The 15226-nt window shown below is 31.5% G+C and overlaps 3 protein-coding genes across 5 annotated transcripts in view; 2 read left to right on the top strand and 1 right to left on the bottom strand.

Moving 5' to 3' along the window:
- Positions 1-80: 80 nt before the first annotated feature.
- On the bottom strand, positions 81-6527 carry LOC126855562 (protein transport protein Sec31A). Of its 2 annotated transcripts, XM_050603342.1 has the most exons (14): positions 6370-6527; positions 5877-6079; positions 5476-5795; positions 5262-5365; positions 4926-5171; positions 4577-4855; positions 4080-4451; positions 3850-3970; positions 3437-3742; positions 2105-3354; positions 1365-1433; positions 879-1127; positions 659-730; positions 81-580 (listed from the first exon to the last, which is right to left on the bottom strand). In XM_050603342.1, the coding sequence occupies exons 2-14, from the start codon at positions 6077-6079 to the stop codon at positions 392-394; spliced, it is 3780 nt and encodes a 1259-aa protein (XP_050459299.1). In that variant the 5' UTR covers positions 6370-6527; the 3' UTR covers positions 81-391. The 2 variants fall into 2 exon arrangements, with proteins under 2 accessions (XP_050459299.1, XP_050459300.1); XM_050603343.1 differs by lacking the exons at positions 81-580; positions 659-730; positions 879-1127; positions 1365-1433 and adding an exon at positions 1462-1986.
- Positions 6528-6575: 48 nt separating this feature from the next.
- LOC126855583 (polypeptide N-acetylgalactosaminyltransferase 1-like) lies at positions 6576-10756 on the top strand. The gene is made up of 11 exons (XM_050603388.1): positions 6576-6674; positions 7484-7854; positions 7941-8050; positions 8130-8310; positions 8420-8589; positions 8809-8976; positions 9063-9162; positions 9279-9688; positions 9798-9940; positions 10026-10292; positions 10376-10756. Exons 2-11 carry the CDS (start codon positions 7718-7720, stop codon positions 10502-10504), a joined length of 1815 nt encoding a protein of 604 aa, XP_050459345.1. The 5' UTR covers positions 6576-6674; positions 7484-7717; the 3' UTR covers positions 10505-10756.
- An 812-nt stretch (positions 10757-11568) lies between these two features.
- The window catches only part of LOC126855601 (acyl-CoA Delta-9 desaturase-like), a 34243-nt gene continuing 30585 nt past the window's right edge, over positions 11569-15226 (top strand). Inside the window, exons 1-4 of one of the 2 annotated variants that reach the window (XR_007688259.1) lie at positions 11569-11738; positions 12383-12588; positions 13156-13341; positions 13479-13863. Coding sequence is in view for 1 of the 2 variants with exons in the window: in XM_050603410.1 (XP_050459367.1) it covers positions 11616-11738; positions 12383-12588; positions 13156-13341; positions 13479-13755 (792 nt within the window). In the remaining variant the exon portion in view is untranslated. Of the gene's footprint in view, positions 11739-12382; positions 12589-13155; positions 13342-13478; positions 13964-15226 lie in introns of those variants that run through there. The other variant, XM_050603410.1, reaches the window with a different exon arrangement.

Consider the following 15226-nt stretch of genomic DNA (forward strand, 5'->3'; position numbering starts at 1 on the left):
TTTTTATTTCTCTCATAACAGATTTTAATATTATAATTATATACATATATCATTATTAAAACAAGATTTTTTTCACATTTTGCCTTGAAATCTTTTATACAGATATCATCTGTAAATATATCTCGTTATTTCCTCATATGTATATATGTAAATAATAATAAATGATGATTGATAATTAACGAAATTATAAAGTTACTCTCTAATAAAATATACAATTTTCAAAGTATATAAAATGTGGATAAAAGATATACGTGATCCATGTCTGAATATCATTATGCTACATTATTGATGTATACTGATTATTATATAAAGTTAATGCACAAATAATATCGTTAAGGATATTTAGAATTATAAAAAAATCACGAGTATGTGGGCAATTAAATGTATGATTCTATCTAATGTAAACGCTTAGTTGAAGGGCACTTAGAAGTAATACTTTAATTCCAGGCATAAAGGAAGCTATTTGACTAAAATCTGGTCCTGATACTAATTGCGTATGTAAATCTAATCCTCCTGTATAATTGCCATTTTGTATCATTTGTGATATCTGATGTAATCCTTGCAAAGTATTCTGAGATAACTGAAAAGAGGGATATTTAGAGGATATTTATAAATTTTGATAATGCATATAATGTACAATAATGTACAATAGACTTACCTTATTTTCTCTAAGGCAATCATACAGCACTTCCAGTTTTTTAGATACATCTTCTATCTTCCTTTTGATTTGCTAGGAAAGTAACACAAACTCGATCATCCAACATTAAACGATAAAAATATAAGTAAATTGATACAGTTACTTTATTATCACAAATACTATATTTGTGATCTATATCTATATAATGTAATGTGTGTTAATTATCAACTGTCATTCTTACCGGATTCTTTGCATTTTCATAACACTGATTTTTTAATTCATCTAGTATTGTTTTCAGATGTACATGTTGCTCAGGGATAGGTGCTTTAGATTTTTCTGGTTCGACCATCTTTGCAGGAACAGCAGGCATTGTAGGTTGTAATAATGGTTCAACTGGTTTGTTAACTGGTGCAGTATTCGACATGCCTTGACCATATTGCACATTATAAGATGAGTGATGTTCTTGATAGAAATTGTCTTGTTGTAATGGCTAAAATAGTTGGGTTAAAATATAAACATAAATATATTTTAAAAAATTAATAAGATTCTCAAGTAAAATATATCTTGAATTAAAAAAGTTTGTAAAAATATAATCATATAAGTATATTTAAAAAAATACAATTATAAAAAAAATATGAATATCAGAAATCTTATATATATATATATATATATATATATATATATATATATATATATATATATATACATATATACATATATAACTTACACTTGGTTCTGGTTGACTGCTTCGCAATGGATGCAAAATTGGATTTTGCAGTTGATATTCGGTTTTTGGCTGAAAAAAATATAAATGTTATTCATTCTCAATCATTTATCTTTACTTTAGGCTTTTCTTAAATCTTTTAGCCACTTTGCAATGGTTATTGATGCGTTCGCAGCATCATGAAAATAAATATATAAGCTTTCAATTTGCCAAAATTCACTTTGACATTTGGTGGATGATAATGTCAATAAGAAATGTACGAAAAAGTTATTGATTCTTGTAAAATTTATGATAAAATATGAATATAAATGATAAAAATCTGCAGTTTCAAAATTTGTAAAGCACAGTGTGAACACTTTGTACAACACACTTATTAGTTTTATATCACACGTGTATAAGAATATCTCATATCATAATTCGGTTAGATTAATCCTATTAATGAACTATAAGAGAACACATGGATAACAATAACAGTAATGATTCTACAATTATAATATATTGTAGAATATAACATTTTCAAAGTGAAATCGGCTACCTTAACACCCTTTGAATGCTTTGCCTTCCACTTTCTGGTACCCGCATGTTCCGCGGACATTTCGTTTGCGTTGTATAATGCCAGTACTGGCTACATAATTTTAATACATATATACTTATATCAGTAATGTAGGCAACTTTTGAATATGCGGAAGCTATCAATCGAGACTAAATTGATTGCAACTGAATAAACTCGAAACTGGATTTACCTGCGCTTTAGAACTTTTTGCGTTCGGCGGATCATTCCATCCAGATGCTTGTGGTGGCAATTGATATGGCACATTTCCATTGCCGTGTGTCTGCATTTGTGGAGGAGGCTGAGCTCTGATAGGGTCGTACATTTGAGTCTGAGGCGTGTTTTGCTGCAACGGAGGCTGCATTATGTTCGGCTGAAGCGGCTTGTACGGCTCGGGTTCTTTAGGATTATTCACAAAACTTGGCGGTTGACTGGCATAGATGTTACTCGACATAGAAACTTGAGGTTGATATGCGTTTTGAAGAGGATACCCAGGAACTGGGGCAATTTGTTGAGAATTGTACAACTGATTCGGCGACGGAAAACTGCTCTGACCGTACGTGGGAGTGGATTTTACAGACGGGTCAATTAGATATTTTGATCTCGATTGCGGTCCGACACTGGACGGTCTTGAGCCAGTACTCAAACTGGAACCCGACGGAGGTGGCGGAGGAGGAGGCTGAGTCGCTGGAATTTGATTATACGAATGCGGTGCAGAATATTGATCGTAGACCGTAGATTGCGTTTGCGGTTGAGATGTTGGCATTCCGTAAAACTGAGGATTAAGTGTCTGATTTGTAGGAACACCGTAAGCCTGCTTCAGCGGAGTCGTGTTCCAGCTCTGCACAGGTGTCGTCTGCTGTAACGGCTGTTGGAGCGGATTGTACGTGTTCTGCAAGTTTTGCGCAGGTGTTGCCTGTTGTAATGGCTGTTGCAGCGGATTGTACGTGTTTTGTAAGTTTTGTGCAGGTGTTGCCTGCTGTAATGACTGTTGCAGCGGATTGTACGTTGCGTTTTGCAAGTTCTGCGACGGTCTTCCCGGTATAGTCTGTTCATAGTGATAATTTTGATTCGCAGGTTTCGCGATACTCCTCTGTTCCTGTACATAACTTAGAGCTTTACATAAACGATCCCTCAACATTGAAACTCTCTGCTCTTGACTGTTTCCGAGATAATTCAGAGCAGCCTCTAGATCGCCCTCCGCCGCCAGCATTTCGGCATACTGAGACAGTACAGAAGCGATTCTATCTTTTATGTGAATTTCCTTGATACCCTGGAGTTCCAAGGCTTTCTGCATTATTACGACCAATTCCACTACTTCTTGGATGTCGGCGTTGGCTACTTCAATCAACTTATTCAAGTTGCCGGAGCAAATGTAACAGATTTGCGCTTGCTTTTTGAGAACCGGGTTTTCGCACGATGCCAAACGATCGCCGAGCATATCTATTGTATACAGTTCATATTGTGAAATATGACAAATAATTGTGATAAAATTATTTTTATAACACTTTATTTGCATCCTTACCACATAGAGCAGATCGTTCCTGCGTATTGGAATTTGTAAATATACCAACTAACGCCTCCTTCCAGCACTTTATGTCACTATTCTTGACAACTTCCGCCCAATTCTCGCTAAGTAGTGAATTGATGAGAGAATTTAATGCACTGGAATGCTCTGAAAAGTACCTGTACTGAGTACGCGCTAGCAGCTCAGGACCAGCGGCCATCGAAAGAATTATGGCATCAGCGTATCTTTTGCTAGTAAAGCATAAAGATACTGCGGCCTCAATGTTTCCTAAGAGGATAGCTTGAGTGATAAGACCATCCTCATCTACAAAACAATGCCAGTCAATCATTTAAAATTTCTTTTGTTTTTTTTAGATTATAGTAAACAGTAGTAGTTGTATAGTAACAGAGCTATCAATATGTGCTGATTACCATCAGAAGTATTTATAGTGTAAGTACTATCTGCAGATTTGTTTGATGGTACTAGTTTCTTGCCTTGTTCTTCCATGGCATCAAATGCAGTATTGCCGACCATAGCATTTCCATTTAGTACCTAAATCAAATGAGAGAGATGCATAAATTGATATTGGAATAATGAAAGAGAGAGAGAGAGAGAAAGCATATATATATAATGTAAATGGTAAACATCAGTCAAGTCTTACATTATTAAGATTAGAGACACCTTCTATAATATTCGTCATGTCGTCTTGAGGTATAAACTGATTCAGTTTGTTATTCATTATATCAATATTGTAACCCAATAATTCCAATATACTCTTTGTCACATTGTCATCAAAGTAAGCACGCACGCAACACCAGATTTTCTTGGTGTGATCATCAGGAGACTTCTCCATCTTTTCCTTACAGAAGTCACTATATTGCTCAGTCTCTAGTGTTGCTTTCAATTTGTTGGAACGTTGAATAAGATTTGGCTGTGTGATTACTTGCGATATAATAACTTTCCTGTTTGAGTCACCCTTTTTATTTGCTGAATCGGCAGGTTGATTTTCAAAAATTACCAATTTACCACCAAACTAAAAATCATATTAATTTTTATTAGATAATTCTTGTTTTTCATTATGAATAAAGGTGAATAATTGTTTAACGTAACAGATAACATAAAGTAAATTTTATTTACGAAGCAAAATAAAAAACTCACTCCAAACGATGCTCCAAATGGCCTCTTTAACCATTTGGGAGCTTTTGTTAATACTGCTGTTGTTCCTGTTTGTACTGTAGATTGGGTGAAGGGATCCATTCCTGGGAATGAATCAATTATCTTGTTGGATGTTTCTTGCTGTTGTCCACCTAGTAAAGAGTACACAACAGCATGACCATCAAAACTGCTGCCAACAATTAATCCTGGATACCTTGGACACCAAGACACATCAAAGTTCCATTGGGCTGTTTGGGCTAGCTCACATATCACTTCACCATTCTATCATTAAAAAATATATTAATACTTGAGTTTGATAAATTTTTCTTTAAAAAAAAGTATTACACAATACCGGTGCATTTGAGTTAGGATTCCAGCAGAGGATTCTGTTATCCTTAGCACAACTCAAAAGTAGGTCCGAATCATGCGGATTCCATGCAATTGAAAGAACACCACGCTGATGACCTTGCAACGTTTTTAAAGGCGACGTTGGAACCCTTACATCCCATAATTCAATAATAGGTGTTTGATCGTCCTCGGATGCTAAGCACAATTGTGTTCCAATGTCTGGATGCCATTGAGCAACTTTCCAACGTACCTATAGCCAAAACATAACAGTTGGTTAAAGATTTTCTCTAAAGACATTCTCATATATTGTATCAGTCAAGATAAAAAAAAAATTGTATACCCTCGAGTTTGTGTCTGACAATTTAAATATCGGTTTCTTTTCTTTCACATTCCATATAATGCAACATTGTGAAAATGTGGAAGCAAGAATGTCTTTTAAATGTACTGTAAAATGAAATAAAAATAATATTAATTTTCAAGCTTAGATTTGCATAGAAATAAATTATTCCTAGCATTGGCATGCAATTTCTTTGATTACAATCTGATAGAAAAACCTTGCTTGTTCCATGCAATGTGTTGGACATCCTCTGATTGCTGACTTCTGGAGAGAGTTGTCGGTGTGTTTGTATTAATATCCCAAATATAGATCTCGCTCTCTGTCGCACCAGTAGCCAACTGATTTTCTTCTCGAAAAGGATTAAAATCCATTGCTCTAACAGGACCAGCATGTCGATGAGGGCTACTTATCAAACAATTACTTTCTCTGGCTAGTAACTTAGCAGCAGAATAGATTTTTATAGTGCCATCCTCGCAACCTCCGACAATTATGCCTGCTGGATTATTACCATAGGATCCCCAAATAATTTTGTGAAACCTATAGATCGATAATACATATATACAATAATAGCTAACAAAGCAACAAATTAAACAAATTTAATTTTCCAACTATACTGACCTATGATCACTAGGAACACTGGCTCGCAATTCCATTTCATATCCTGGTTGTTGTAAATTCAGTGAGTACAAATCTAAACTAGCAGATGTACTAAAACTCGCATCCAATTGCTGCGCTGCTGTCCCAGCAGCTAACATAATGGGATGTTGAGCTGGTGGAGACCATGCTACATTCACAGTCTTCAGCAGTTCCTTGACTTTCATCTGTACGTACAATAGAAGAAAAATCTACTTTTAGTGTCTTGCGAAATAATTATTTCATAATATCATATATTATAATTAATCTTATATTATTATTATGTTCTTATAGTACTAGAAGATATTTCTTAATATATATCATATAAGAACACGCAAAGGTTCAAATAATAAAAAGTTAATCGCATAAATTCCGTGGATGTTGTCAAAAAATGTTATTAAGTGAATCGGGATGAAATTTATCGCGCTCTCTTGAATCTTTTCGTACGTCACGTTGACATAAAGATCGGCGATCTCACCTTGACAGTATTCTCAGATTGTAAACAGAGATATTTTATATAAAACGTATGTCCCTCTCTTGGGTCTTCAATTCTCTGGTAACGACCTGTATCCCGTGTCAAAAGTCTTCCAACGTGGCGAGCCGTACGCGAAGCTAGTTGGCGATACTGTTGCCCTCTTTTGGAGCTTCGTTGACGTATCACGTTATCCACGCGCTCACATTTCCCTCACGTCATCTGTCAGTTACTGCTAATGGCGTCAGGAAACTCTCGTTTCTTCCTTATCGTGATTTGACAGAGAGTCGCTTTCAAAACTTATGTGCGAGGTGATTAGCAATTATTTACGTACATATATGGCTTTACGATCTTATCAATTGATAAAGTGTTTATTTTTTATTTTTTTTGTATATTTCATGCAATTTTTGCCTTGTATTGATATTTACTTTGTCTCTAGACTCTCTCTCTCTCTTTCTCTCTCTCTCTCTCTCTCTGTCTCTCTTTAAGTAAAACAATTATATTAATTAATACACATATTATTACATATATGTATATTACCTATAAATGCAAAAACTGCTAATTACATTTTATGTAATTAGCAGTTTCTGCATTTATAGGTAATAAATTGCTTATTTCATCATAAATGTATTTATAATGTATATCTTTTATTTAAAAATGCGTTAGAGTGTAATTGAATTTGAAGGATGCAAGATTATACAATATAACTTGTATTTCTCCAATATTACATTTGTATTATAGTATAATATTGTAGTAATTTATTAAATATATATGATATATAATTATTATATCAATTATTATTATATCAATAGTTTTTTAGCTTAAATTTTTACAACTTAAGAAAGTAATTATTTTATCTTCAAATATTCAATATATATTCTTTGCAGTACAAGTATTGCTTTATTGAAATTTAATTATTTTGTAGTTTTTTTTTTATAATAGTTACATTGAACTAAAAAATTTTTATTTTTTTATATTTATTAAAATATAAGATATATACAATTTATATCTTTTTAATATAAAAAAAATATTAAAAAATATATAAAAATATGAGACACGAGAAATTTCGAAAATTATGAGATATTAGAGTCAAAGCAATAACAATCACTCTTTCTTCTAGAATCTACTTGCGAGAAATTCTTGGAATCTTCCTTTTTTGTTGCAATGACCCGACCTGCTGATCACAAGAAATCCGTGATAACAGAAGCCGGATTCGTTGAGATAATTTGAGGCAGATTAAATGAAGAAAAATGAAGTGAGACTTCCCGAAACTGATCAGTACATGAATGAACTTTCTGCTGACACGCGTCGAGGAAATGAACGCAATTGATATCATGGAATAACGAGCAACACGATGTGGTTCAGATTGAGACGATCTCGCCGTCTGGCGATGATCATTTTCTCGATTGTCATACTCGTAAGCGTATTTTTGATTTGGTCCAGAAGCCAAGGCAAAAGCACTGATTGGCAAAATGACTTCATCTCAATAAGGTAAACAAATTTTTAGTTAGTTTATTGCAATCAATTTAAAAATATGTAATTTTAAATTTGGAATGATTCGAATTATTATGTTATAGGTCACATGGAAATCAAAAAGATTACATCGATCGTCGAGGAATTCATGTAGTAGTCGGTCATTACATAGGAGACTCTGTAGATTCTTTAAAAACTCCAAATATCACGAAAGGTAATAGATATAATTATATTTGAAATATTGTACGATTTTGAAAAGAAAGAAATGTATTATATATTATTTCTTTTTTCAGATATTATAAATAAAAATTTGTTTGATCCACGACCATTTGAAGGTAAAAATGGAGAACCTGTAATAATACATCCAAAAGATTTTTATAAGATGCAGCAATTATACCAGATTAATCGATTTAATTTAATGGTTAGTGATAGGATACCATTAAATCGATCTTTACCCGATGTTAGAAAAAAGAAGTAAGAGTTCTATTTTATCTATAAAAAAAAAAAAATTTTCTTTGTTATATCAATTTTCAATATTATTTAATCGTGAAGTTTTAAGTAGTTCTATTGTAAAAATTTGCAGATGCATTTCAAGATATGCGAATCTAGGCAATTTGCCGAAAACGTCGATTGTTATAGTATTTCATAATGAAGCATGGAGTACTTTATTACGAACAGTGCATAGTGTCATCAATAGATCGCCGAAAGAATTATTGGAAGAAATTATTCTTGTTGATGATAATAGTGAAAGAGGTAAGTAAACATTAAAAATTCATTATATATATATATATATATATATATATATATATATATATATATATATTTATTTATTTATTGTCAATTTTATTTATTTATAATGAACAGTTTTTATATTATTTTTATGTAATTTTATATATTATTTATATATTATATATTATTTTTATATTTTTATTTTATTATATTATTAATATTATTTATATTATTTATTACTAGAATTTTTGAAAAGTCCCTTGGATGATTACATAAAAACTCTAAGTGTTCCTACAAGAGTTTTGCGATCTAAGGAACGGATAGGATTAATAAAAGCGAGGCTTTTGGGAGCAAACAATGCTAAAGGCGAAGTTCTCACTTTTCTCGATGCTCACTGTGAATGTACGGTTGGTAGGTAAGCTTCATTATATTATGTTAATACCAAGAACAAACTTTTGTGATGCTATGTACAGTATTAATGGATCTAATATTTGCAGGATGGTTGGAACCATTACTTGAAGCTGTCGGTAAAAACGCGACAAGAGTCGTCTCTCCAGTAATTGACATAATAAACGATGATACTTTTAGTTATACAAGGTAAATTATTTTATTCTTGTACTTATCAGTAAACTGCAATACCTTGTAATTTTATCATGATCGTTTTTTTTTTATTTTTTGATAAATATAGGTTAAGAATTTTAATAATTTTGCAGATCATTTGAGCTCCATTGGGGTGCATTCAACTGGGATTTACATTTTCGGTGGCTAACATTAAATGGCCGTTTGTTGAAGGAAAGGCGCGATAACATAGTCGAACCATTTCGAACACCCGCCATGGCAGGTGGGTTATTTTCTATGAACAAGGATTATTTCTTTAAATTGGGCAGTTATGACGATGAGATGCGAATCTGGGGTGGCGAGAACTTGGAATTGTCATTTCGAACTTGGCAATGCGGAGGCAGTATCGAAATTGCTCCTTGCTCCCACGTTGGGCATCTCTTTCGAAAGTCTTCCCCTTACACTTTCCCGGGCGGCGTCGGTGATATCTTATACGGTAATCTTGCCAGAGTCGCTTTGGTGTGGATGGATCAATGGGCAGAGTTTTATTTCAAGTTCAATCCTGGTAAATAAAATTATATATTCTTATAATTCCATTACAAGCGCAAATTTATTTTATAAGACAGCTCTCTGATTTCATGGATCTTTATATCCTATACCTTGCATTTTATTAGAGGCAGCTAGATTGAGATACAAGCAGCAGGTTCGTTCGAGATTAGCTTTACGTGAGAAACTGCAGTGTAAAAGCTTTGAATGGTACTTGGAGAATGTATGGCCCGAACACTTCTTTCCTACGGACAATCGTTTCTTCGGCAGGGTAATGCTCATTTTTAAATCTAATATTTTCTCTTTTTATATCAGAAAGTTTGATTAGTCAGTCATCATAATTCTATTCATGCCAGATAGTGCACGCCGCAACAAAGAGATGCATCATGCGACCGACTACGAAAGGTTCATATGCGCAACCTTCGGGGAATGCGGTTCTACACTCGTGCATACCGCGACCGATGCTCAGCCAGATGTTCGTGATGACCAAAAACGGAGTGATAATGACGGACGAAAGTGTATGTTTGGATGCATCAGAACGAGATACGCAGCAAAGAACGCCGAAAGTGAAAATAATGGCATGTAGCGGTCTTGAAAGACAAAAATGGCAATACGATGAACAAGTAGGATATCTCTAGTGAAATATTGGTTATAATAACTGTGTACTCTTCATGTGAATTTTTCATTGTCAATGTGATGATTTTAGATGAAAGTATTTTTGCATATGCCTTCCGAGATGTGTCTTCAGGCAACGGACGACGATACGCTTGTAATAGCGGCTTGTACTAAAAATCTTGATCAGCAATGGATTTTGGAACCAGTTCTTTGGAAATAATAATTGTAATGTCACTACGTCAGTAATGAAAAAGATATGAGAAGATAGTGTATTAATGAATTGTCAGTCTGTCAGCAATTAATGGACACTTTTCTTGTGACAACCAGATTTACATTCCACACGACAGTTTATGTATGGCTGTCATTTTGATGAAAAATTAATATTTTTGTACTTTTATATTCTTTGACAAATTCACAGATATTTCTATGACAATATTTCAATGTGCAATAAAAAATAAGATATTATCACTTATATATTCTTCTTTCTTTTCTTCTTTTATTCTTCAAGTTTGAATCATTGTATCATTACAATTTCTATTTTCTTTTTTTTTTGCTTGCTATTATATATTTCATTCTATTTTATATTATTTCTATTAAATTGCATTAATTGTAAATAAAAAAAATTCAAAAATTTTTTTTATAAGTAAAAATTGTTATAACTAGATGGAATGACTCTACGATCATAGCGTGAAAATCCTGCTCTTAGATTAAATAAATACATATATAAAAGTATAAATCAAATTAATATACATTAGAGTATAAATCAAATTAATAAGTAATCGAAATTTTCATTATGAAAGAAATTCACATAGTATATTTAAAAAATTTACATTGATAATATTGATCTCTTCAATTATTCTTGAAGCCATTTGATATTCGCGAAAATTCATGCAGGATAATTTTCAAAGCACTTAGCTTAGTTTATTTACACTTTTACCGTAATTGCCGAATTATTATAATTATGGATGTCTGGAATTTTAGTATACCTATATATTTTGTATATTTTTAGATCTATTAAATTAGATTTACGCTCAACAAGAACCGATTATTTAATTGACATATTCGCTGAATAAAATTAACATTATAAATAATGAGAAATTTTTTAAAAATATTGATAATTCTTTATGAATCTTCACGTATATTATTATATTTGTGGAAATATATTAATAGAAAGAGAGAGAAAGGAAAAGGAAAAGAGAGAGAGAGAGAGAGAGAGAGAGAGAGCGCATTATTTTATACTATATATTTTACAGAAACAAATGTTATTTTAGAAACAACATTATATACAATAAATAAATGTAATTTTTCTTTTCATATTTTGAGTAATCGGTATGTACATCATATCTAATTTCGGCGTATTTGCTGGCGCACATCGATATTGGAGTCACAAGTGTTACAAAGCTAAATTACCATTAAGGATATTATTTCTGATATGCTTCAGCACGAGTGGACAGGTAGGTCTTCAGTTTCAGTGCTTCACTTTATACATTATTTCGGCAACTCTATATACAATATATATAATATTTATATATATTATTTATATATATTAATATATAAAAAAAAATTAATTGTTTTGTTTGCTGTAAACAGAAGCATTTTTATCTTTTTTAATAGTAATTGTAAATTTAGTAAATGTAAATTCGAGAGTAAAACTTTACTGTCACACTTTTGTAATATACAAAAAAAAATAATTGTTTGTTAACAGAAGCATTTTTATCTTTTTTAATAGTAATTGTAAATTTAGTAAATGTAAATTTACAATTACTATTAAAAAAGATAAAAATGCTTCTGTTTACAGCAAACAAAACAATTATTTTTTTTGTATATTACAAAAGTGTGACAGTAAAGTAGTCCGAAAAAATCTTATAATGCATATTATAAATGAATTATACATAAACAAAATTTTATTGAAAAATTTAATCATCATGACATCTGAGATAAGATTAATGCTTTTGCATAAAGAACGTTTGATTTTAAAGCATTAAAAAAAAAAAAATCGATATTAAATTGATTAGAGAAGTCGTAAATAATATTTCATGTATTATATGTTTTTGATAGCATAATATTTTGCTTTATAGAAATATTTTGTTGTTCACAGAGTACAATATATAATTGGGTGAGAAATCATTGTATGCATCACAAATATTGTGATACTGCTGCTGATCCTCACAACACTCAGCGCGGATTCTTTTTCACGCATATCGGTTGGGTGGCGATAAAGGAAGATCCGGAATTTATTGAAAAAAGCAAACATCTGAATTTGTCAGATGTTACGTCGGATCCCGTCGTAATCTTTGGCGAAAAGTAAAGAATATTCCGTTTATTTTGTCGTAAATTTTAAAATAAATTTTTTTTTTTTTGCATATAATAACGTAAATAAATAATGAAACAAATTTATTATTATTATTTATTATATTTTATGCAACAATTTTATTTTTTATAAGTGAATCTTAATTTTATTTCTTCCTAAATTTCAAGTTTTCTATGTGAAAAATTATCATATCAGAAAAATAATTTCAAAAAATTTCTCAATAGATTTTGAGTAATATACAGGGTGGTCATAAAATAGTTGGTCAAAATCAGGGATTGAATTGGGCTCATATATGTATATATATATATATATATATATATATATATATATATATATATGTATATATATATATATATATATATATATGTGTATGTGTGTGTGTGTGTGTGTGTGTGTGTGTGTGTGTGTGTGTGTGTGTGTGTGTGTGCGTGCGTGCGTGCGTGCGTGCGTGCGTGCGTGCGTGCGTGCGTGCGTGTGTGCGTGCGTGCGTGCGTGCGTGCGTGTGTGTGTGAGTGTGTGGTATGAATGATTTTGAAATGTACAAAACAGCATATTTATAGATATTTTGCGCTACTTCAACTCTTTTTCGGCATCATTATACCTACAATGTTACCTGTGTACCTCTGGAACGAGACCTGGAGCAGAGTCATAATATTGCAAGTATTTATACGGTACACGATCACTTTGAACTCTGTGTGGACCATCAATAGCATCGCCCACGCTTGGGGTACTAGACCATACAATAAGTACGTAATCCAATGTCAATTATATGCACGAAAAATAATAAATTATTATAAAATAATAAATTATAAAACTTTAACATAATTATTCGTTAATAACAGTTATGTTGATATCATTTAATAATATGCTTTCCGTTTTTTAGGAACATAAAACCAGCGGACAATAACTTTGTCAATTACGTAACAATAGGAGAAGGATATCACAACTATCATCATGCGTTCCCGTGGGATTATAGATCAGCCGAAATAGGAAACAATAACATGAATTACACCACAATCTTTATCAATATTTGTGCAAAATTAGGATTAGCCTACGATCTTAGATACCCGTCTATAGATTTGATAAAGAACATCGTATTAAAGAAAGGTGACGGGACGCATCCCATTTTGCACAAAATGCAGGGATCGAAATCCGATTAATTATGTAGCCAAAAAAATAAAGCAAGAAACGTAATAAAAATAAGAGAAACGTAACTGGAAAAAGGAATAACAAATACATATATTTTCTTTTTCTTTTTTTTTTTTTTGGTTGAGGATGTATCTTACTATAATCTTTAGTTTTGTTTTTGTTGAAAATATATTTAGATTGAAATATATACAAATTAATAAAATATATCAATGATTAATATATGTGATGTTACTATAATGTTACGAGACACCTCTTACATCAATAAGATACTGTTGAAGTTTTATCCGCAGTGAAAAGTACACTTGTATGATTTTGTGAAATATACGTTTACTATAATTTTAATACAGATTCTAAGTATATATATTCTACGTGACAAAAGGAATAAAATATTTGATACTCGGAGGAAGCTCTCTTATTACAGAACTGTTTATGCGCACACGTCTGTTTTATTCCGCACAGTCATGACCCTTGTATAGATTTTGTTTTGATGCCTTCTATTGGATGAGATGTTACTGTTCGCATTCGCGCCTAAATTAAATTGAGATTACCTCCTTCGACAGATACTTTACATGAATAGTCAACGTACTTTATTTTACGTACATGATACATATGAACTACTCACAAAAATTAGAGGAAACACCTAATTTTTTTTTAATTCAAAAAGCAAAATTCAATCAGCTGCAATATCATTAAAAATGAACAAAATTTAAATCCAAAAAAATGAACAAAATTTAAATCCGAATTGAGTTTCCGAAATGAGTTCGAGAAATTTTACATATAAAAAAATACGAGCTGGACAAAATGGGAAATTTTCTTCTCACTTTGTGGGTCTATCAGATGCCTCAAAAAGATCTGAGAAAATTGTCGATTTTCTAATGTAAAAATATTTGATTTTCTTAAATTTTATAAAAGTAAAATTTTAATAAGAAAATTTTTGATTTTCTAATGTAAAAGCTTGAACATTTCTCTACTTTTATTTCTCTATTTTTAAAAATATAAATTTATATATTTAAAATTTGAAAAAATATTGCCGGCATTACTATTATCCAAAGCGTATCACAAAAAGGATATCTTTACAGTATCTGTCACTTGTTAGTAAGATACTTGTAATGTGTCGCCACATTATCGTCCATCATTTCATTATCTGCAACATTTTATCATCCACGATATTTCGTTGTTCAACATTTCATTGTGCGTGACATTTTATCATTCAGCACATATGCTTGTCACAATGATTTTTGTTGATATTTCTCAGGCTAATTACAGGATATTACAGGCTATTATATTTGTCATACGACAAATTTTTTAAGCATACTGATAAGCTGCAAAAAAATTCTTGAGTCTCTAGAAATTAGCAAATCAATGCGCTTAAAAAGTTTGTCGAACGACAAATGTAATATGAAATATTACCCTTAGTTTACAATATTTTTCATCCGTCTATTTTGATTGGAATGTATTTATAATATTCTCTTTCTCTTCTCT

The sequence above is a fragment of the Cataglyphis hispanica genome, chromosome 16 (genome assembly GCF_021464435.1).
Source record: "Cataglyphis hispanica isolate Lineage 1 chromosome 16, ULB_Chis1_1.0, whole genome shotgun sequence".
NCBI classification, from domain to species: domain Eukaryota; kingdom Metazoa; phylum Arthropoda; class Insecta; order Hymenoptera; family Formicidae; genus Cataglyphis; species Cataglyphis hispanica.